The sequence below is a fragment of the Orbicella faveolata genome, unplaced genomic scaffold (assembly GCF_042242905.1).
Source record: "Orbicella faveolata isolate gen_17 unplaced genomic scaffold, um_ofav_v1 contig_46, whole genome shotgun sequence".
Lineage (NCBI taxonomy): Eukaryota > Metazoa > Cnidaria > Anthozoa > Scleractinia > Merulinidae > Orbicella > Orbicella faveolata.
The window spans coordinates 26483993-26508241 of NW_028301576.1; the positions used below are offsets into that span (position 1 = coordinate 26483993).

The window sequence follows — 24249 nt, forward strand, 5'->3', positions numbered from 1 at the left end:
CTTAAATTGTCCCGTTTAGTCAAAGGATAAGAATGAGAAATTCACATTGTTGTGTGAGCACATCTTGTCCAAGCATACTGTTTCAGTTAAGACATTCCAGCATTTGGCAGGCAAGATTTTGTCTTTCTGCATCACTGTTCCCATGGCTCACCTTTTGCAAGGGAAATCTACCTTGCTACTGCCGGTTGTATGAAATTGTCCTGTTTAGTCAAAGTTTCAGATGACCTCAGAGAAGAAATCCACTACTGGCATTTCCTTGACTCATGGGAAGGTAACCTCCCATGGCTGCCCGCACGTCATGTCCACCTCAAAGTTTTCAGTGATGCGTCAGATTCTGCTTGGGGTGGAGTAATTTGCGCCCGTGGTAGTGCATCTATCACAACTCGCAATTTCTGGCCATCAGAAATGCTATGTTTCCAATTGTTGTTATGCAGGCTCAGGCTCTTATCTCTCGTTTCTAATGCCTGGGTGGATGCTCACACTGATTCTTTGCCTTTTCTTCACTCTTGGCAGAATCAAGGGGGGAAAAGTAAACTACTCGATGACATGCTCAAGTTCTTACACAAAACAGTCATTGCTTACAACTCAACCCTCTCCTTTTATTTTGCTCCCTCTGAGTCCAACATTACTGATACTCCTAGAGAACTGTCAGACTCAGGTTGTATGCTATCTGAACAGCCCTGGTGATGTGCAGAGCAACATTTTAGACCTCATACTTTAGATTTGATGTCCTTGGATTCTAACGTTAAGGTCAATTTTCAGGGACACCCACTTTGACACATTACGCTGTTCTTTACTCCACAATCCTGTGGGGTTAATTTGTTTGCCTAGTCCATTTGTAACTGACTCCAGGCACGATTACCGCAAGTTGAGAATTACAAATTGAAGGACGTTGAAGCACTGATCAAGAGCACTAGACTTTGTGTTGATTCCAACCATTATCTTTATTACAATGATCCAATGCTCAAAACTGTCAAACTAAAATACAAGTAGAATATCTAGTCTAAGCAACACAAAATGACAAAGCCGAACAATAATCGGATGATAAACACATGAATGCAGAAAAAGGTGAAAACAACTAAATTACAAATAAACCGACGAAATGAAACTAAGAAAGGTAAAAACATGCTTACTGATTGTCCTCTCTATACGCCTGAGTAATTATAAACGGATCTAAAACTTCACAATAAACACAACAAACTTCGCAAATGCAGCAACAGATCATGCACATGGACGAATAGTAAAACTGACACAAATAGTTCTGAAATATGATCTGATGGAAACGTCACTAATATCTAACCTAGACAGTTACATGGCTCCCCTAAATTGAGCTAATCAATTTAATTACAACTTAAATAATCAGTGAATCAACGTTCAATGCAAGTCTCAATATAATGTCACATCCGGTTGAAATAGTTGGTTCCTAGGTGGGGATCCCTGGTCTACTAACTGGACTCACACGCAACAAGCAAAACCAATTTCTGGATTGGCCCTTCCAGCATACAGGGGGGCTTAACTCTTTGGCCTGATCGATCAAGGCTACGGTCAGCCACAGTGATTTTCACCTTTTGCACCAGACCTTCTGACTCTAGTTTGGCTTCAACAATGCGTGCAGGCTGCCATTGGTTGCGTGGAAGGTTGTCATCCTTCAGGAGCACAACGTCGTTGGTCTGGATGTTGGGACGGACATGGTTCCATTTCTGACATTCTTACAATCACTGAAGAAAGTCCTTCTTCCACCGGTTCCAAAATTCGTTTGCCAACTGTTGAACTCTACGCCATCTCTTGTGAGAGTATAGGTCTGCACACTTGAAGTCCCCTGGTGATGGCAAGAGAGGGTTTGACTTCATCGTCAGTAGGTGGTTAGGCATGAATGGTTCTTGTGAAGACAGCGTCATCAATCCATCTATTGTCAGTGGTCTACTATTGACTATTGCCTCTGCCTCACACATGAAGGCTCGAAGCGATTCATCATCTAATTGCTGGCCAGAACTTTGCAAAAGTGCACATAAGACAGCACAAACGGAACGAATCTGCCTCTCCCAGACACCACCCCTATGACTGGCAGGAGGATTCATTTTGAACTTGGTCAAGAAGGAAGTTATGAATTCTGGCTTCATCCATTTTAGCTACTGCCTTTTCTAACTCGGACTTTGTGCCTACAAAATTGGTGCCTCAATCAGATCGGATGAGCCTGGTTGGACCATGGTGGCTAAGAAACCGTTGCAGGGCATTAAGAAACACATCAGTGGTCAGGGCATTGGCTGTTTCAAGATGTATCGCATGTGAGGCCAAGCAAGTGAATACCACACCATATTTTTTCAGCTCTCGTCCTTGCAGCAAGGAATGCATTTGGAGATGAAGTTTCCAACAACTAAAGCGCCTCCAATAACCCAGTATCCACTTGATCGCAGACTGTTAAGAGTAATGCTTCGGCCTTGATGTTTGACTCGGTGGTGGTAGGCCTGATGATTAATTCAGTTATGTAACTCTTCTTGGGAAGGATGACTGGATGTTTGAGGTCATAAGGAACATCTGCATGCTTGATTCTTCCTCCAAGATGTAGGATACCATGACTATCCAGAAAGGGGTCCAGTAGGTATGGGGAAGTAGTTGTTTTCATTGAGGAGTTTCTTTGTTTCATGAGGTCTCGATCCATGGCACTTCCATCTATCGCACAGCTTCAAAGTATTCTCATTTCCTTCTAGAATGCCTTGCTTTGTAATAATCTGAGGATAACAATTTTGGCGTGGCGCAATTCATCAACTGTAATGGCTGGGACCGTTAATGAACTCTTTTCTACTTTGCTAGTCTTGATGACTTCTCACTTGAAATTGATCAGGTACGGTGCTTCAATCTTAAGCAAATTGCTATCGCCTTCCTTGCATGATTCCAGTCTGAAAAGTACTCCAGACGTTTCAGGATCGAAGCCATTTCTTCTCTTTGCCTTCCACTTGTGGCTAAGACCAGGGTCTTCTTTTGCTCTGGATCATCAGGAGAGAGAGCAAATGCTGTTTCTTCTTCACCTTTATAGGTTATGGTCTGCTCCCATAAAAATGGTGTTCCCTTCAACCAATAAGAGTTGTTCACTAGATTTTGAGGAGACACTCCACGGGAAGCTTCCTCGGCTGGGTTTTCTTCTGTTCTTACATGTTGCTACTGACTAGGAGAGCTGGAGTCTCTTATCTGGTGTACTTTGTTGGTCATGAGCACATGGAAGCATCTTGCATTGTTCCTTATGTAGCCCAAGACCACTTGACTGTCAGTCCAGAACACTTCCTTTATGTTTTTGTAGTCGAGTTCTTGCTGCACGGCTGAACTGACCTCGGCGGACACTAGAGCAGCTGTTGGCTCTAATCTGGGGACTGTTACATTCTTTAGAGGGGTAACGCGTGACTTTCCCATTGTGTAATAACTTGAACTTGTAAATGGTTCAATTGCTGTCGCCACGATCATTTCACCGAAATAAAGGCATTTGTTAGCTGAAGGATACTATATTCTTTTCCCTTTGCTGTTTGAACTTTAAGTCTACTGCCTGTTGCACCTTTATTTTCTCCGTAAAAAATTCTTCATGGTGATCTGCGGGAGGTGAAGATCCAACAGTAAACAAAGGATCGATCAGATTGACCTCCTCGTCTTTAGATGAGTTAGCCATAAATTTTGCAGCAAACTACGTTGAATATCAATTTCATGTCTCCAAGAAAGTTTTAAACTTGAAATGCATCACATTCAAGGCTCACAATTTCTTCACACAAACTAACACCATTCAGAGTAACCATTTCACTGTAACCAACTCCAGGTGTGATTACTGCAAGTTGAGAATTACAAATTGAAGGACGTTGAAGCACTGATCAAGAGCACTAGACTTCGTGTTGATTCCAACAATTATCTTTATTACAATGATCCAATGCTCAAAACCGTCAAACTAACATACAAGTAAAATATCTAGTCTAAGCGACACGAAATGACAAAGCTGAACAATAATCGGATATGATAAACACACAAACGCAGAAAAAGGCAAAAACAACTACATTACAAATAAACCGACAAAAGGAAACAAAGAAAGGTAAAAACATGCTTACCGATTGTTCTCTCTGTACACCTGAGTAGTTATAAATGGATCCAAAACTTCGCAATAAACGCAACAAACTTCACAAACTCGACAACAGATCATGCACATGGATGAATGGTAAAACTGATGCACGAGGTTCTGAAATATGATCTGATGGAAACATCACTAATATGTAACATTGACAGTTACACCATTGACTACACCAAGAACGCTTAAAATATACGATAGAACACATACTCACCTTCCAGTCAAAGTTCGAAGTTTGCTCAACCTGTGAAGTGTGAACTGACCTTAGTATCCCGGCCTTAGAACCTTAGTAGCCAAGCCAAGAGGCACTCTACACCTGTTAACTGTTCAATAAGTTATTCAGGTTGTGCAAGTGTTTTGTGATTTGTGGGGGTGTTTCGTATTTGTGGAAATGTATAGTGATTTGTGAAAGTGTTTGTATTGGTAGAATTGTTTTCGATCTGTGTAAGTGTTTTGGCCCCCATGCAAGTGTTTTCCATCCCAGCAACTGTTTTCCATCCAAGCAAGTGTTTTGTGATTTGTGGAAGTGTATTGTGATTCATGGAAGTGTTTTGTCCCAATGAGCCACCACAGGTACGGATATATCTGGAATAACACAGCAAGATTTACCTGTCCTTCCTTTAGATTTTGTGACACGTATATAAGTCTGCAAGGATCCTGCTGCATGTATTCCAATTACTCTTGCATAAGTTTGCAATTCAAGGACAAGATAAATACATAATTCGAACATGCCACTCATTTTTAGGGAATGTGCATTGTATATATTTCTGTGAATGTACATAGCATTAAAGTTTTCAGTAATAAATATTACAAAATATATCTATAAATGGCTTGATCTTTTGTGTGCAATTTATTGATATTGGACCATATTAGCCATTGTTGGGGCCAAATCGGCATTTCCTGTTTGGCTCTTGGAAGGCCAAATTGAGAGGAAGTGCCAAAATGGAATTTAGTGGGACAATTCAGAACAGGGGCCCAATGGGTATCATCCAGAGCTGTTTTGGATTATGTTTGTCCAAAACGGCCCAACATGGGCCAAATTGGCCCTGGAGACATTGGGGCGGATTTGGCCTTTGGAGCCAATTTGGCTCTTTTCATTTTTAAAAACTCTCCACTGTTCGCTCTGTGTTGTGCTCGAACTTTCCTCCCACCCAACATGCTGATGATGATATCTGGTTTACAAGTTCCTCTTCTGATATTAAGTGACTCAGCTTACGCCCTCAGTGAATGGCTGATGAAATCATACACAGATTGTGGAAATTTGACTCCAGATGAAAGCAGTTTCAACATCAAGCATAGCACAACTAGAGAGGTAGTTGAAAATGCCTTTGGTTGATTGAAGGTGAGGTTCAGGAGTATCAGTAAGAGACAAGACTTAAATGTTGAAAACTCCTGCAATGTTATTGCTGCTTCCTGTGTTTTGCACAATCACTGTGAGAACTTGCACGAGTTTCTTGATGACCAGTGGCTCAATGGTGTCAATATTCATGTTAGAGTTTTCCCAGGTGATCCAGACCATAGACAGAACATTAATGCCATAGCAATAACAGATGCTATTAAGAGCTTTTTTTAATACAAGCTGAAGAATTTTATGAAAAATTTTTACACCTATTTTGTGACAGGTATGATGCACCCCTCAAAAGCAAATAATGTATCACAAAGCTTACATCTCATACAGACACACAAGTGATGTACATGCTTACTTTCCTCCTTATGTATATAATGTAAATAGTTATGTAAATATTGTAAGTAAAGATTTTTGTTTGGGCAATCCTCCCCCAGGGTCATGTATTGCCTCATTTGTAATTAGGTTTGTTTCATAAAAATCAGGTGTCCTTTCCCAAAATTTGGTACCTTAAAAATATCAACATACATGTATACACCTTTAAGGATGTCACAATGCACTTATAATAATAAAAAGATTTAGACTTTTTTGGACTGCATCAGCCTGATCGCTGCTAAGTTCAAACAGGAACTGTAGCTTTTTTAACTCTGTGTGTTATAAATTATCTCAGAAATACCTTTGAAGCCAATGTATAATTATTTGCTTAAGAAGCAGCAGAAAATGAAATACACCCTTTACTGTCACTGATTGTAAAGCTGAAAGCCATTTGTAAATATTAAAATACCTTGTACTTTTCAAGGTGAATTTTGTTTCACTTCTTGTAATCTATTACTGTTATACCATGGGTGACAAATTACTCTTTAATTTTGACGCAAAAAAATCAGCATAAATTTATAATTTTACATCTAAAATTACACTCTTGATCATATAAACAAGTGAAAAACCCAAACTACGATTATAATTTGTCATCCATGATATTAGAAGGTAATCAAATGGTTATACTCGTGAAATTAGGAAATAATTTCACCTGAACTAATAAAATGTCTGTAGATTTAGTTCTAATTGTAGTTGTTACTATTTGATTACACATGTTAATTTGGCCATACCTACTACATGTTCCCATAGGATAAATTTAAGTACTACAATCCTGGCCATAAGTTGTTGGGACATCTTCCCTTTTGTGTGCAAAAACCCACAATTTTAACTATGTCCTTGACGTTTTAGGAAAAGATCAATAGAAGCAAGTATAATAGCCCCCCCCTCCCCTGAGCAATGTTGAAAGAAAATGAAGCTATTCTGAAGAGTAGATCAGGTGGTGTGAAAAAGGAAAAAGCGACAATAGAAAGTGGTTAGACAGTTGTGTTGGAAGCGAACATTGCTGAAAAGTTGCTATTATTGGAACAACATGTGAATGTCTATGTTATCGTCACTTTAGTTGGAAAAGACTGTTTTAGGAGGCAAACAATTCTTGAAACGTGGCTATTCTGAAGCTATTATCAAGGTTTTTTTGTTTTCAAGATTTTTACCAACATTGACACAGGGGAAGGGGGGTAGGCGAGCTTACGCAGTCTTGGTCTTAAGAGAGGCTGCCTGTGAAATCATCTGCCATAAACTGTCCCACTTGTGACCAGGATTGTGGTTGTTTTCCTAGTTATTTTGCTAGTAAGCTTAAGTGCTAGTTGTTTTCCTATCTGAGTAATAGCAGAACTTTCCAACTTAAGAGTTCAGGGGCCTGTTTCTCAAAAGACCCGGTAAATACTTGGTCCGGTGACTTACCGGGCCAGTTTAGGGGAAACTTTACCGGGCCCAAAATAGCGTTTCTCAAAGCACCTGTAAATTTTCCCGGTAGTTACCAGGCCCAATGAAATAGCGGGTTGCTATCAATCTCTAGCGTGAGCTTCACACTCGTCCGTGAGAGAAGGAGAAAGACTTGGGACTATAACGTGTTCGACAAATTCGATTGTTGTTGTTGCAACTGTGCTGCTTTTTGAAGAACACTGCGAAGTTTAACTTCGAAGTTATTGTTGTGCCAAACGAGAACAACTGAGAGAGATCGTTATTTTGCATGGTCATATTATTTGAAAGTGAAGATCAATTCCCTTGATCAACAATCTCGCTCTTTTCTAGGAGTCTTGTCATTTTCCGTGATTCATTCTCATACTTCCCGATTAGAGATGACATGTTTACATTATTTTAGAATGCACCAGTGTGAAAGGGAGGTGTATTGAAATTCCAGGTAAGTTCTATTTGATGCATTTAAAATATAATTGTTTTTCTTTACATATTGTAGAGTTTGTTGCATCTATGTTGGCAAGCTTCATTCAGTTTGCACTGGAAAAAATTGGGTCTGCTAAATCTGCGAGCCAGCAAGCCAGCGAGCCATGCAAGCCACGGTGCGAGCCATGCGAGCCAATTTTGCAAGTATTTTTTTTCTTCGATCGGTCTAGGAGGTCATCGATCATTTCACCAAGAAACATCTCGTGCCTGACTATCACTAAATTAAACTACCGCTATAAACCGCCCGCCATCTTCAAAGCGGAGATGACCCTGGGGACGAGTATAAATGGTACAACCTCGCTCCCAGGGTACTCTCTCTTTCCCTGGGAAATTAATTTTAAATTTATCTACAAAAGTGCCTAAAATTGAAATATTCAAGGAAAAAATCCTACTCTCGCTTCGGTTGCCAGAACTATTGCTGGTGCATCAAATATGAAAAATGCTCTAAACATCTGTACATCATGCCAAGTCTTGCATCATAGTAATGGCTGCCCTGAGGGTCCCTGAGTTGGACGAATTTTTTTCTTTGTTTCATATTTCTGTTGTGTAGAAAAGTTTGTCTATTCAAATCGCCCAGGATCTGCAAAAAATAAAAACAATGCGACAAGAATTTATTAAGGTTCAAGACTTAAGTAAGAAAAATTTTCTGAGAAACGGAGTGATAAAAGTGTTGACCTGGTGTTGACAAGCCTGCACGACTCCAGCCGTTTGTAGATGAATAAGTTCTAAAGCCTTCATAGCTTAGCTTTAACTAGGATGTCTTTTAGGGATTTTCCCTTGCGATATGAGATGATGGGGGACTCCTTAAAGATTTCTGTCAGTTGTGGTTGATTATCTATAAGGTGCCATTTTGCCATGAGTATGTCTTTTAGGTTGGGCAACGCCGGGTGGTATTGCGTTACAAAGGGCAGTATTTTCTTTTGTGCAGTTTTGTTTCTCTGTGCTAGCGACATTTTTCTGTCAGAGAATTCAATCTCTGAAAGGTGTTTCTCTACAATTCTAGCTGGGTAATCTCTATTCTGCAGGTGTGTTTTGAAATTACTCATGTTTTCCTCAAAAGTAAATTGAGAGGAATTTGTTCTCAGAAGCCTTAACGATTCTCCTTTAATAAAGCCTTTTGTGACACCTGGTGGATGACAGGAATAGAAATTCGTGTATTGAAAGGTCTCTGTAGGTTTGAAAAGCCTTCACACATCAAGAAAAGATTCCTTATTGAATCTGTCCCCTTTGTACACTTTCGTCTCCAAGAATGCAGTTTCTGTTTCTGAGATTTCAGCCTTGAATTTGATCGTTGGGTGAAAACTGTTTGTCTTTAGAAGGAAATCTATTTTGTCTCTACTTGTGTTCCACATAGATATGACATCAGCAATGAATCTTTTCCAAAAGATGGGTTTCGTGTTACTTTGTCTGAGTATTTCTATTTCTATTTTGGCCATAAATATGTTAGCAAAAGCTACGGCCATTTTTAATCCCATGGCTGTTCCATGAGTTTAGAGGTAATCTTTTCCACTGAATTGGAATGAGTTTTCTTGTAAAATCAGACTGTGCATTTCTCTTTTAAATACCTGCTAGGAATTGGAGAGTTCTCATGATAAGACTCTTCGCATGCTTCGCATGCTGTGGGAATACCCTCTTCCCGTGGTATGTTTGTGTAGAGACTGGTGACGTCCATTGACACAAGAATGGTGTTCTTAGGCAGTTTAGTCTTCTCGATGAAGTTAAGAAAGTCTGTTGTATCTTTAAGATACGAGGATTGTCTTTGTGCTATCGGTTGAAGACAGTGGTCAACAAAAGATGAGATCCTTTCTGTAGGGCCGTCACACCCTGATATAATAGGTCTACGGACAGGTGTCGGTTTCTGAATCTTTGTAAGTGTGTGAAACATTGGTATTCGCAGAGGGTCGCGCGTAAGGGAGAGCCATTTAGCTGTCATTTTGTCTATGCGGCCTTTTTGAAGTTGCGATCGAATCAATCAATGGACTTTTTTGGCCGTGGTGTCAACCATACGTTTGTCTAAGGGTCGGTAGTTATGTATATCATCAAGTTGAACTTGACCCTTGTTGAGTTTATCTGTTCGGTTCATTATGATGGTTGCAGTACCCTTATCGGCTTTCCATGCATTGTGAGGCAGTTTAACTGGAAGTAAAATTTGTAGCTATTCATGATTTTTTTCAGCTCAGCTTCTGATTGGCCGATTAAAAAAACGTCTTGGTGACGGTTTGTGTAGTCGCTGCAAGAATTTAATATTGCAGTCTTATTCATCTTGTTCCGTTGTTCTTGTTCTGATTGGCTGATTCAAAAAATGTCCATAGTGACAGTTTGTGTAGTCGCTGCAAGAATTTAATATTGCGATCTTATTCATCTTGTTCCGTTGCTCTTGTTCTTGTTTTCATGCGAATATAAATGTAACAAATAAAAATTCTTAACATTTGTACTGTGCCTCGCATGACTCTCATGGCTCACATGGCTCGCCCCTTGGCTTGCATGGTTCGCTGGCTCGCAGGTTTACAAAACTCTAAAAAATTTATTACCGCGTAGTGCACATCTGCCAGTCAAGCAGGCTGTTGTTTTGCAACAAACGTTTTTGTGGCGTTTTAAGGTATGTGAATAATGTGTACTTTTCTTTTAATTATTACTATATGTCCCTAATCCATGCTTGTTATTGTTTATTGTTTAAATCAATTATTTTCTTTTCTTTTCTTGGGTTTAAACATTTCTTGAAGCGCTTCTCGGTTTTTCCAAAAAAAACATAATGCAAAACGATAAAAAAAAACATTTCTAAATATGTGACTGAACTTTAAAATCACACAGTGACGTTAGTGGTAATTTATTATTTAAATTTTGTAAATATGGAGATGTTTTCGCAGAAAAAATCGAGAAGCTCCAGATTCACTCCAGCCATGAGTGAGGCACTTGTTCAGGCCTACCAAAAAAATCAAGTAAGCTAAGTTCTGTTATAGAATCATCTTGACATTAATTATATTAAGTAGTAGTTATGATGTGAAAATAACCTTTGATGAAATTCATGTTGCAGCACCTAGTAAATCAAATGATTAAAACAACTTTAAAAGTGGGCAACAGTTAAACTATGCTGTTATAACATCACAAATTTTCTGTTGATATATATTCAGTGAATGTTATCAGTGAAGAAAGGTTTCTGTTTACAAAAGTGAATCACTTAATTTCTTTTTTCCATCAAATTGTTTCTTCAAACTTTTAAATATTGTCATATAAAAAGGAGATGACAGAGAATGTGAAGAAGAAGGAGAGGGAGGCCAGAAATAAAGAACTGAAAAGGTTAAGGGTGACAGGAAATGGACATTTAGAAGATGAGGTAGGCTAGCTTTTAAATGTGTGCTACACTTGAATAATCTCCCATATCACAGAGCTACTTAATCATGATCAAAATTGCTTTTTCGAGGATGATGAAAATGCAGCCAAACTCTCTGAGCCCTGCACAGAGAGCCTCCCTCTTTCTGAGAAGGAAATTGCACGAATTTTAGGGCCACAGACTTTCACTGGGATTCCTGGTGGACATGATTCCATGGAGACACTCAGTGAGAATTATTTTTGTCTTAATCTACTCCAAAAAGGTTAGCCTGTTTGAATATTGTTATTATTACTATTGTTATCATTTTTATAAGTAGTTTTTTTGAAAAACATTTCAGAATAAAAACTAGCGGTAAAAAATGATGTTTCGATCTCTCTGAGATCATTTTCAAGTTGAAGAGAAAGCGAATGAAATATACATATATAAGTACAAATTAGGGCGTGAGAATGTCAAACGATAAAATATGTAAATACAAGCGCTAAAATGTAAGTGTTAAAATAATAAAATACTATAACAAAAACCTATATAAATAACTTTGCATGGATTGAATCTGACTGTTTGTTCAAGGTTGGCTTAAGCTCCTTTATAGAGAGCATTTCATAGATTAGGCAGTCGAATTTACTTTGGCACTTTCTCAAGATCTTAAAATCACGATATATGTCACTTGGGACAGTTCCATGCTGCTCTTTGATGTGATCCCCAATTGAAGACGATCCTTTGTGTTCCTCAACGTGTTGATAGAGGTGTCGACACGTGTAGCTGACATAGTTTGCATGAGACAAACCACACCTATAGTAGTAAACAACGCATTGCTGGTTAATGATAGGCAGCTTCTTTTCTTTTGGTTTGACCTCGTGTCCGATCTTGCAGCTTGTATACACAGGACAAATATCAATTCCGATTTTTCGGCCTAGTTCCCCAAGTTGCCTTCGCGCGGAATTGGCCGATCTCTGATCCTTGAAAGGTAACACTATTCTGACAGGCGCTTCATTCACGTTATGTGCTCGAGTAAAAATTGGATCACCAGAAACTTTCTTGGTGACAAAATTACTGATGGTTGATTGTATCAATTGTGCTGGGTACTGAAGTCGGGAGAACGTCTGTGTGAGACGATCACATTCCAGGTGGAACAGTTGCCAGGTAGATGATAGTTTAAAGGCACAATCCACCATTGTTTTTAGCAATGACTTCTTGTATCTAACGTTGACATGGGTCTTGTAATGTAATAATAATCCGGTGTCAGTTGGTTTTCTGTACACCGTTGTCTCCAGGCGACCATTGCATTTCCTGATCTCCGTTCCCAGGAAAGGAAGTTTACCATGTTCGCCAAGTTCCATGGTGAAGCTGACAGATGGATGACTCTCATTTAGAGAGGAAAGGAATGCTTCAGCTGTTTTGGTGTCAGGCATTATGCTCAATGTGTCATCCACATAGCGTTTGTAGAACTCAGGTAACTTGCCTTGGTCCTGAAGTCAATCTTCGATACTGCACATAAATACGTTGGCCATTAGGGGTCCAAGTGGCGAACCCATGGCAACACCATCGGTTTGTTCATACAAACTCCCCTCAAACTGAAAAAGCTGGTTCTTGGTGACAATATTTAGCAACTCTACCAAGTCTGATTTTGTAATGTTGAGATCATGCTGTTTATTGAACCAGTCGTCCTTAAGTGCCTTTTCAGCTAGAATTTGTATCGTTTCATCAACAGGGACATTGGTAAAGAGCGAAGTTACGTCATATGAAACAAGGATACTGTGATTGTCAACTTCCACGTCATGGAGAGAATCCACGAAATTAAAAACATCACTGATGGTGTGGTCATTGACTGATACAGGTTTGAGCTTTTTGTCAAGCCATTTTGCCAACTTGTAAATTTTTATTGGCATTTGCTCTTAAGTGGGCAAAAGTTGGTTTTGACAGTACTGATTTTTCAATTTAAAAGTCTAAATTAGTATTTAACCTCCAATTTATCACTTGTCACGGATTTGTGAAGGAGATTTTGACTTTAGAAACCACACTGAAGCATTCAAATAGAAATTAAGCCAGTATGGGTGTCAAAATATTGCTTTTCACAAAATGCAAATTTTGTGATGGTGTGTTGCAAAATGGGCCTTGAAAGCATCCAAAAGTTTCTTGGGCCAATTTTTTCTCAGTTGACTTTTATTATACTTGGATTGAGGTAACTCCTGATATAAGTATCAATTTTAGCTAATACGGCAGCAAAGAAACATGACCTTCTAAAACTTGGCAATTTTGGATGGTAGTTTTCTCTTCAAAATTTGCCCAAAACTTGTGCCAGGCCCCACTCTGCCAGAACCTTCTATGCCAAATCGGCATACATAAACTGAACGATCCTTTGCAACAGAAACACACCATACAATGAATTAGTGAAAGGGCTTTATTTGTTTGTTTTTATGATGGTCCAAACTTACCCTTTCAAAACCATGGTTTTCCATGTTCTGAAGGCCCCAAATAGGACCCCCCAAAACTTTTGAACTTAAAGTCAGAGAACAAAACCAACTTGGCTTTTGGAATATCTCGCTACCGCCAACTTCTGGAGCAAGTTTTATCAAAATCAGCCGACCCACATTTTCAACCTCTGGGACACTTTCTCAGACAATGACACCTAAGCTTCAATAGCGCTTCCAAACAGGGTGTAAGTAGTCAATCAAAATCGCTCATTGAAAACATAACTGACTGATCGATAGTACTCGATGATACTCAATATTTGTTGATTGATTAGTTATAATCAATAAAAATCGATAATCACAAATTTGGCTACAGTCCCTCTTTTTTCATTCGAAGCTTAACTAGCAAGCGGCATGTCTGTTGACTTATTGAGTGGTAGAACTGTGCTATTTTTACCACATGTATCCACTAGGACTAACAAAAGTTCACACACACTTTGCAAATCATTTTATTCCAGAGGAAAACAGGGTGTAATAAGAGGATGTAAAAAGACATTCATTCCTTTCCACTGTACTGGCACCTCTTGTAAGTGCCCTGCTTTTATCTTCTTCTTTGGTTGTTAAACCAAACTCTCGACTGGAAAACAGAAAATCACCAAAGTACCTCAGTGCAAGGAGCCCAAAGCTTCTAAAGGTAGATTATAGTAATACCTGCACCTGTGCTTAATTTTTGCTTAACCAACCAGGGTAATCTGATTGACCTAATTGGAGTCTGTTCTCACCCCAGTTATAGTGCTGCCTCCTTAAACCCTCAGTCTTTTGCATTTGATCACAAAAGGGCGAGCATGTAACTTAATGCAAATGACTGATGTCGAAGTGCAAGGATGTCTGGAAACGAGGCAGGGTTGTAGCCACTATCATGTGTCTGAAACAGCATGGCAGTGCAGAACAGAATTTAGAAAACTCAGTATGTCGTATTTTAAATGGTTATTCCTTGTCTATCTAGTTTTTACTAGATATGTCGCAGTTGCAGAATGTGCGCCTCATAAAGACATCCATGACGTTAACCATGAGTTACAGACACTCTGATGTAAACCACTTATTTTTAAAAATAATTTTAAAATGTCACTGAAATGTACCTCCTGATTTATCACCTACATAAGATAAAAAAAAAAATGACATGCGGACGATGACTTGCGTAAAGTTAAGGCTGTATGGTATTTGGTCAGGGCAAATAAAGTTTAGTCAGCCAACCAAAAGGTGAGACAAACCATGTAAAAGTTACTGTTTCTTATTTTTATAGGTTCCCAAAAACATACACTCGACAAGACATACCTTTTTTCCACAAATTCTTATGGCTTTAGCAGCCCCCTCCAAAACTTCTCTTTGTGGATTTGCATTGCTAGAAACATTCACAGAATCTAGAGCAGTGAACTCTAAGTCACTGAAATGTTTTCTACTTGCTCTGTGCAGGGTGCCATCAGCTTGAGCATCTTTTTTGGGCTTTTCCTTGTTCATTTCTAAAATTTAAAACCACATCTGCTAAAATCTACCAAACAAAATCACTGTATTAGTCAATATTGCAGGCACATGTATCATTTTACATTTCTGGGTTAAGGTCTACCATGGTCTGTGATTGCGATTGTTGCACTAAAAATGGAAACTTGTTTTGTTTGTTTTCTGGGTGTAGTTCACTTGACATTTCTATTACAATTCTTCTGATCTTAAGTTTGTATAGTGTGATCGCCCAGGTGAGGGTAGTTCTGAAAAGAACTGTTGTTGGTGACTGATGTTTCGACAACCTGAGCGGAAGTCATCTTCAGAGTCAAGTGAATAGTGTTTCTCAGTCAATGATGTTGTAAGTCTGGTTCATTGAACGTGACTGGTCAGTTTAGCCATGATGGTATTGGCTGAAAGACTCGTGTAAAGTTTGTCACCAGTCATTGGTGGTTTTTGATCTGTCTATTGCCGCTAAACATCCTTCAAACATATCTTTTGTCAAAACTAAGAATAAAACAAAGGTAATCTATATGTAATAGAACCGGTAAATATCCCATTTTGTTTTCAGGAGAAAAGAGACCAAGCTGTCAATAACACCCTCAAGACAAGAGAAATTCAGGATCTTCATACCAACATTCCACCAGTTGCACCGAGGGAGCTAGAAAAACCAGCTGACTCTGATGATGAGGAAGCAAAACAAGATTTCTTATTAACGCGAAAAAGTCCACTTGGAGAATGGGAGATGGATTGCCAGAAACAATCAAACACAAGTGAGGAGACTGCTGGATTTTGTAACCAGTAGGGAGCCGGCTGAAAACGTAAGCATGAAGCACATGCTAGAGATTGCCTCAGAGAATGTTCCGCATAGGAAAAAGTCAAGTAATGTCAGTCTGAATTCTCTGCAAAGCTCCTCAGCTACAAGGCATGTGCTAAAACCCAGACGGTGGATTCTGGATGATAGACGATAGACGATGGACGATATCTCTGACATTCATTTATTTCTCTCAGGCACACAATCTGCTTTTGTCACGCAAAGTTAAAATATTGAACAGTGAAAATTCATGCCCTCCCCCTCCCCCAAGAAAAAATCTAACTTATTTGAACTGGACAAAGTTATGATTGTCAATTGTTCATCACACAATTTCATGCATTCCTTCTTTTATCACGCGATGTCACCATGGGATTTTGAAATAGTGTACAGCGAAAATTTGTGCCCACCCCGCTCCCCAGCAAGAAAAAAACAAACTTATTTTGACTGGACAAATTTTGAAGGCAGATTTTATGTCACGCAATGTCAGTTATGGCAGAGAACTGTGGAGAAGGAACGCGCTGAGCTGGGACTTACACCGTGGGCCGCAGCAGCAGCTGTCGCCAAGAATAGGGACAGATGGCGAGCATTGATCTCCGGCCCTATCCCCCACTCGGGGGCAAGGAACTAAGCTAATGTCAGTTATTCATTTATTAAATTCTGACAACAAAGTATAAATTTGTCACACAATCTTTTTTTTTTGTCCCACAATCGACTGCTTTTTCACACGAATTATTCCAGACTGCAGGCAGAAATGACGCAGGAGAATTGTAGCCCATACGGCAAGCACGTGATATGTTTTTGCATGAGTTGTTGTGGAGGGGGGGAAAATAAGCAGCCTCACCTTAGTTAATAAGGTGTTTTAGTGAAGCTTTCCACAAGCGGTCTGCCAGGATTATCGGTGCTTGCCATTACCATTTTTCGCTTCCTTTCCTTACGTGTTTCAATTTCATTTTCACCAGCTCTGAAAGTTTTTATTGCAAAATACCAACCCTTACACTTGCCAAAAGGCCAGAAAATTTTTTTCAAAGCATGAACTTTTACACCAAGCGAACCCGAAAATGGGAATCGAATGACTTTGCAGAAAGTCTATTCAATCAACGGTCTGCTTTACATCAGGTTAGATCTGTTGGAGATTTACACGTGACATAATATGGTGTAAAGTTACAACAGCGTCATTATGCTTTCTGAGTGACTCGGTTCAGACACGTTTTTTAGCCGAGAGCTCACTTTGTCTACGCGATAATGGATATGGATTATTCATACTCAGAAATTGCTCAAGGTGTAGTATCACCAATTTTTTGCACATTGGTTTTCATTAGTATCATTCATTGTTTTTTTTTATTATTATTCATTAGTTTTTATATTGTTATTTCTTTTTATTGGAGTGTATAGGTGAGACTACTTTTTTAAGTGACAGAGATCGTAAACAGCCAGAAGTTCTTAGTTTGTGAAAGAGAAAACTTAAAAATGCCCCACGACGAGATCAAGGTTAGTTCTTTCAATAGAAAATGTGTATAGTTTCTTTGACTATTGTTTGGGTGTTGGCATCTATGCTTATATTATTTATCAGCGAGGAAACAGTGCTACGCCTCATTTGTTTGCGTTGAGGGGCCATGTTTGAAAAAGAAAAAACTGTTTGGTGTCAGCATAGTTAACTATGGTGTCAGTATGTCAAAGATCACCAGCCCTGTCTCTACATGATATTATAGTACAAAACGTAAATTCACTTGCATTCAGTTTGCTGGGAACAACACAGTAATTTTTTTCATTCTCCGTCATAGGTAAACTATGTACCAAATGCGCCAAAAAGTGAGTATGCATAATTGAGTCTGTCTTTTGGTCAAGGAAATAGCGATCTGATCAAATTAAGACCTCGTTTCTTTATGTGCTGTTAAATTTTGCAGGGTTGAATTCTTTGTTTGTTTCAACCTAAACTGGGTAACTGGTAGTTCCATCAGCACCAAGTTGTGAGAGTGTGGTTCTACCGCTATCTTAAGTTCTCTGCCAGCTACGTAGGCGAATCGAATCACCATGAAATCTGTGTGTCAAAACACCAAAAGATAAAGAATTGTGGTTTCCAGACTTCCAATATTACATGTGCACGTTCCAATTCTAAGAGAAAGCTTATATTGCTAATTTACTAAAACCTAATCAACAACTATTCTTAGCATATTTCATAGTTGTCCGGTAGTGTACCCCTTAGGTCAAATGTTGCCCCAGGTTCTTTGGACTATGTTGGCGACCTGCCTCTAACTAATGAAAGGTTAATCGATCACCCCTTGGGTTACCGCTAAGGAAATAACTACACTTCCCACCACATACGCAAAGTAACAACTGTTTTAATTGTTGCTTGGAGAAATGAAGTTCAACCCAATATCTCACTCGTTCTTAAAGGGCATAGCCCAAAAGTTTGGCTTTGAATTTGAATTTGAATTTGGCAATTTAAATAACATTGTCTCCAATTATTATAACAAATAAGTGGCACGCAGTGTACATAGATTTGCAGCTTCTAATTATAGAAATATCACATGTCCGTGCACTGACATGTGATACACACAAAGATGCCACCACACCACGTGATATGCGATGCACGCAATCATGTCACACCAGCTGTGCGTCCAGTTTGCGTGATTTTCTTTTATAGAAAATTATGTGTTTGATGTAAAGGACGCTGAAGAAATAAACAAAAAAGGGACAATAAATTCTTTTATACGTCAATGCAATTGGGTTAGGTATAAAACACAGAAATTAATATAAATTTGAATTCACCTTCATTAGAAGATGGGAATGTCCAGTTTTTATTAAGAGATAACCTATTTTTGACAGAATCGCTTTGTAAAATAAACTTTGGTTTTATGCTGTTTTAGCATGTTAAAAGCCAATAGTAGCTGATTGTGTCTTCATTTCCCAGATAGTTCTGAGGTTCCTTTTATATGAATCTCCGCCCCTTGACAAGGACAATATCTGAAACAACGCAAACTATCCACAGAGCAAACATGTCGGTTGCTAGCTTTAAGCCAGGGAAATGTTTAAATGTGCTTTGCATTTTGCAATTTATCTTTTCAGACTATTTTCAGAACATTTATGAAGATTGCAGACTATTTTCCAAACATTTTCAAAGCTTGCTGAAGGGGCCTGACTTTTTCCTGAACATTGACTAAGATTGACGAAAATCGTCGACTATTTTCCGAACATTTTCAAAGCTTGTTGAAGGAGCCCGACTTTTTCCTGAACCTTAACAAAGATTGACGAAAATCGCCGACTATTTTCTGAACATTTCCGAAGATTGCCGAAGTGGCCCGACTTTTCCCGAACATAAATGAAGATTGACGAAAAGTACCGACTATTTTACGAACATTTCCTAAGAGACTTTCAACTTATAATTTATTTGGTAGCTTACAGATTTCAGAAGTGATGTCACCATCAACTGACACTTGTTCCCCCGATTTTCATTAGATGATGTAGGTTAAATTTTTCTGGTTCATCGTCAATCAGTTGTTTGAAGCACTTGTTTTGGATACATGTAATGAATTTCTTTAGTTTCTGTAATACACCTCCAGTTTCCAAATATGGCACTTAGCAAAAACTAAAAATTCGAACGGTGTAAACTCGTGTTACACATTTCTTGACAACCCTTAGCTAACCTTGTATTTAAAGATTTTTTATTTCCTCAGGGCAGCAAAAGATGTCGTTGTCATCTCAAGTGATTCTGACACAGCATCACCAATGAAAAACAGTTGCACAATCCGGTGAGGTATTGGAGACTCCGCATTACTATGCATTTGTATAATATTACACGTTTAACCAAGCAATTATGATGGATAACCGGGTAAAATAAATGGCCGTGAATTTAACTATAAATTGCAGCCATTCTTATGTAACTGTTACCGTCTTTCTCTTGTATTTCTTTCAGACCTGAGTGAGCCAGTGAGAAGGTCATCGTAAAAAGCAAGACAAGCTCTAGAATCGAGCATGCAATCTCAGTTTCTTCTGATGAAACCTCTGAGTAAGTAGTTCATTGAGCTTTATTAAGCCTGTTTGAAACCTTGAGTTATTAGTATTACAAGAACATCTGCACTTCTTTTCACATATTATATGTGATAAACTGCCGAAAATCCGACACATGGCTTTATGGTTAGCGATTTTATAATGTGTGGGGGACTTAATTTTCAAACCTTACTTTTCTTTGTTTTAGACATAAGCGAACCAACAAGAGGGTCGTCGTCAAGAGTGAGACGAGCTCCAGAATCAATTGTTCAAGTTCATCTTCTGACGAAACCTTTGAGTAAGTACTTGAATGAAATTTTGGAAAAATGTATTAGTGCTTCCACAACAGTGCCATATTTACACATGCACATCAACATAGACTACTTATTTTTAGCAGAAACTATTCGGGACTCGTCTTTGTTATTCTCAGTTGTGCAGTCAAATGCAATTGAAATGCAACTGGCTGGAAGCAGCTTAATCATCTTAATTGGGATGGGGACTTGGCAGGTGCAAAAACATCCAGGAAGCCGCAAACATTCTTTTAATAGAAGTAACAAGTGCAAACATAGCTGAAGTAGTTCCAGTTAATGTAAACAAAAATGTTTCATTCATAATAGATACCTTGGAGATAGATAACATAGAAGACTTAAAATGCGATGAACTGGGCAGCTGGGTTTGCGTGGGTGTTAAAAGTGCCCGTTTTAGAAAAAAGTCAGCAAAAGTGAGAAAGGTTTCTGAAAAGAAACGCAACAGAGAAGATGTATTCGAAGTGACCAGCCGCTATTACAGCAACGGCAGTCTTCCTTCCTTGAAGAGAATCATTGTAACGGGGCTGGACTTTAACCAGCAAAGTTATCGATATGCTTTTGTACAATACATTTTCACTGAGGGTGAACAAACTGTGAAAGGCAAGCTGCATGGGAACAGTAAGGGCACTAGCCGACCATACAAGCGAACCATGAAAAGTACTGTGATGAAAATTAAAACTGAAGTAGAAAAAGTTGATCCCCGGAAAGTCATTCACTTGTTAGTTGAGGATCGCAGTGTAATAGACAGCCTCAGGTCATCCGGAGAGCTTCCAAGGGACCGTAAGCAAGTATACAATGCGGTTCAAAGTTTGAGTCGGCCGGATCACATGCGAGATTCCCTAAGAGTCTTAATGGAAAAGTGTAAGGAAGAAATGGTGAACAAAAACACTGCCTTTATCAGGTCACTCCAAATAACACCAGAGCCAATCATATTTATGGCAACAAAGAGGCAATGGTAGATATTGAGAGATTCTGTTGCAACCCTGCTAACCTTTGTGTTCTCAGCGTTGATGCTACCTTTTAACTGTGCAATTACTACCTAACATTCGCAACATATCGTAACATGATGTTAGAAACAAAATCAAGGCGTAATCCAGTTTTTGTCAGGCCAGCCATTTTACACAAAAGCAAGTTAGAGAGGTCTTATTATTTACTACCCTCAGAAATGGTTCAGTGTCACCCCCCATGTGCTGGTGTTCTTGTTGTGGGGACTGACGGGGAACAAAACTTATCAAATCCCCTCTTGAATGTTTTTCAAAGTGCAATGCATTTGCGTTGCGATATGCTCATGAAAGACAATACAAAGAGTAAACTTTCTTCCCTGGGGGTCCCGACCGTTGTGGCAAATGAGTAACATGGCAGACATTTTTGGCTGAGGAGAAGACACTGGACTTGTCCATTCCCAGGATGGTGCTGAATTTTATCGTGGTCTAGGAAAACTTAAGGTAGTCTGGGAAACAAGACACTTGAAAGGCACTGACTTTTTTCAGTACTTTATAAAGAACAAGGCTTTTGACATAAGGGAAACAATGACAGCTGGTGTTAGATTCATGTGCGGCTTGGGTTTCCCCCCCGACGTGTACACGCAAACTGCTAGTGAGTCCATGAATAAACTTGTTAAAGAGGAAGAGAAGGATGAAAGTAGTTCTCGGCGAAGAAGAAAAACGGTATGTGACATTGTTGAACGTTTACGAAAGCCATGTGTGGCTTAGGTTTCCCCCGACGTGTACACACAAACTGCTAGTGAGTCCATGAATAAACTTGTTAAAGAGGAAGAGAAGGATGAAAGTAGTTCTCGGCGAAGAAGAAAAACGGTGTGACATTGTTGAACGTTTACGAAAATTGGTAAACGGCAAGAACAGGAGCAGCTTTTGGTGGTTTTAGGAAAGGGAGAGTATCACTTAATAGATAAATATCGGCATCTAGAAGTAGGCGACAATTATTACCGTATGACGACAAGCCAGAAGGAAGCACTGAGGAAGGAGCTCTTCACTTGTAGGCGAGTGGAGTCAAAGATATTACAAGAAGCAGTTGACAGGGAGAACACAGAGTTTGCGAGCCCGCCAGCACTTTTGGTTCAACTGGAAAACAGCAAGATCCTCACGGTTCCTTATTCCATCTAAAAAAATCACCTTTGACTTATACATGAGTCATACACAAAGACCTGACCAAGCAATTCAAGAAATTAGCATAGCAATTGCCTGAAGTCCATTAGGAAAACCTAGTTTACAAGACCAGTTCTAACTGTGCTCGAGTTTTGTCAGTTTTTGGTGCATTCTTCGTCAACAAAGAGTGAAATTATAAATGTTAATTGGTTTAAACGCAAACCTACTGGAGATGATTTCTATTGTGTCTTTTGGTCTGTAGAGCAGACATTTTTCTTAGAGCTTTGCCGCTGTTTATGGTGCTGAACTTTCGTTTTCATCAAACGATTACAGTAGCTTAGTGACCTTGCAAATGCTGTTGATTGCATGGTCTTGTTGTTAGCAACCAGAAATGGACCAGTTACATTGCAACTACAGGTTGACAAGAAAACAAACCCTTATTGTAAGTGTTTTAAATTACATAGTTAACAAGGTCTTGAACACTTTACTTCTCAGCTGTTTACTGACGAGTTTGTGAAGGTGTCTTCAAAACGTATGAAATATTCTGCTAAGTTTAAGTTGCAAGTCATCATGTTCGCACAGGAGTCAAACAACTGTGCAGCAGGCCATGAATTCTACATCAACGAAAAGTTGGTTTGCGACTGGTGAAAGCAAGTCGAGAAACTAAAGTGCATGCCGAAAAACAAATGCAGCAACAGCGGGAAACCATGCCAGTGGCCTGAGTTAAAAGACAAGCATCTCCATTAGATTGAAGAGCAAAGGCAGAATGGCTTCATTGTCACCCACAACATAGTAATCATCAAGGCAAAGGCAATGGCCGCTGAATTACAGAAAACTGGGTTCCTGGCTTCCAACTGCTGGTGGACAAAGTTCTTTCGAATTAAGAATCTTGCTCTTCGACAGAAGACAAAGATCGCCCAAAAGCTTCCAGAAGATCACAAGCTTCCACAGCTTCATAATCAGAAAAAGAGCAGAAGGAAGGAAAATTGCGAACTTGTTCACATTGGGAACATGGACGAAATGCCTGTCTGGTCTCACATGCCATCAGCCAGAACCGTGAATGCAAAAGGTGCAAAAACTGTGTTGGTCAACACAACTGGTCACGAGAAATCGTGGTTCACTGTTGTACTTGTGTGCCTGTCAGACGGAACAAAGCTAAAGCCCATGGTGATCTTCAAATGAAAGACCTCGCCAAAAGAGAACTTTCCACCTAAAGTCCTCATACACTGTCAACCGAAGGGGTGGATGGACAAAGCTGGAATGAAGCTGTGGGTAGAGAAAGTATGGCGGTCATGATCCGCAATCTTCTGAGAAAGAAAAGTCTCCTTGTTTGGGACTCCTTCCAAGCTCATCTTGTCAACTCAGTGTAGTGAGCAGTACGCCAAATGAACACCGACATTGCTGTAATCCCGGCGGTTTAATCAGCATTCTTCAACCGCTAGATGTTTCACTAAACAAGCCTTTTAAAGATCGTCTCCGTGAGCGATGGAACAACTGGATGATTAAAGGCTAGAAGAGTTTCACTCCTGCTGGAAACATGAGAGCAGCATTGCTTCCCACTGTACATTCGTGGGTTCAGGATGCCTGGTGTAGTCTTCTGGCTGAGATGGTAGCCCAATCCTTCAAGAAGTGCGGCATTTCCAATTCAATGGATGGCACAGAGGACGAAATTCTCTGGTAGGAAACTGAAGATGTACCTACCACTCCAGTTGATGATGAGGATGAAGATGAAGGAATGTATGAAGACCACCTAACATCAGAAGGGTGGCAGAACTTGTTTGGCGACACTGATGATGAAGAATTCGCTGGCTTTGAGTGAGCCGGGACTTTGCTTACTCTACAAACGGCTCCTTTAGGAGCCACCAAGTTAACAAAAGTCAATGACCAACAACGAATTTAATGTGTCTTTATTTATTCTCTTTATTTATTCCCTGCCCTGCTCTGTTCTTTCTTTATTTTTTCTCTATTGCCTCACGCACAAACTTCAGAAAGCAGTAAAGTCATGTTAGTTTCCACTACTCCTCAAATTTGTAGTTTGGTTACCAAGTTTTCCCAGATGGCAGTGTTTTCATCAAGCG

The 24249-nt window shown here is 39.4% G+C and overlaps 3 protein-coding genes and 1 pseudogene across 3 annotated transcripts; 1 reads left to right on the forward strand and 3 right to left on the reverse strand.

The window, feature by feature from the left end:
• Positions 1–7789: 7789 nt before the first annotated feature.
• LOC149099255 (uncharacterized) lies at positions 7790–9669 on the reverse strand (annotated as a pseudogene).
• Positions 9670–10576: 907 nt separating this feature from the next.
• LOC149099256 (uncharacterized) lies at positions 10577–11319 on the forward strand. Its single transcript, XM_089276785.1, has 3 exons — positions 10577–10660; positions 10954–11055; positions 11143–11319. Exons 1-3 carry the CDS (start codon positions 10577–10579, stop codon positions 11317–11319), a joined length of 363 nt encoding a protein of 120 aa, XP_089132911.1.
• Positions 11320–11348: 29 nt separating this feature from the next.
• Positions 11349–12512, reverse strand: LOC149099257 (uncharacterized). Its single transcript, XM_089277958.1, has one exon. The coding sequence runs from the start codon at positions 12459–12461 to the stop codon at positions 11574–11576; it is 888 nt and encodes a 295-aa protein (XP_089134084.1). The 5' UTR covers positions 12462–12512; the 3' UTR covers positions 11349–11573.
• Positions 12513–12524: 12 nt separating this feature from the next.
• On the reverse strand, positions 12525–12938 carry LOC149099258 (uncharacterized). The gene has a single exon (XM_089276786.1). The coding sequence runs from the start codon at positions 12936–12938 to the stop codon at positions 12525–12527; it is 414 nt and encodes a 137-aa protein (XP_089132912.1).
• Between the last annotated feature and the right edge of the window lie 11311 nt (positions 12939–24249).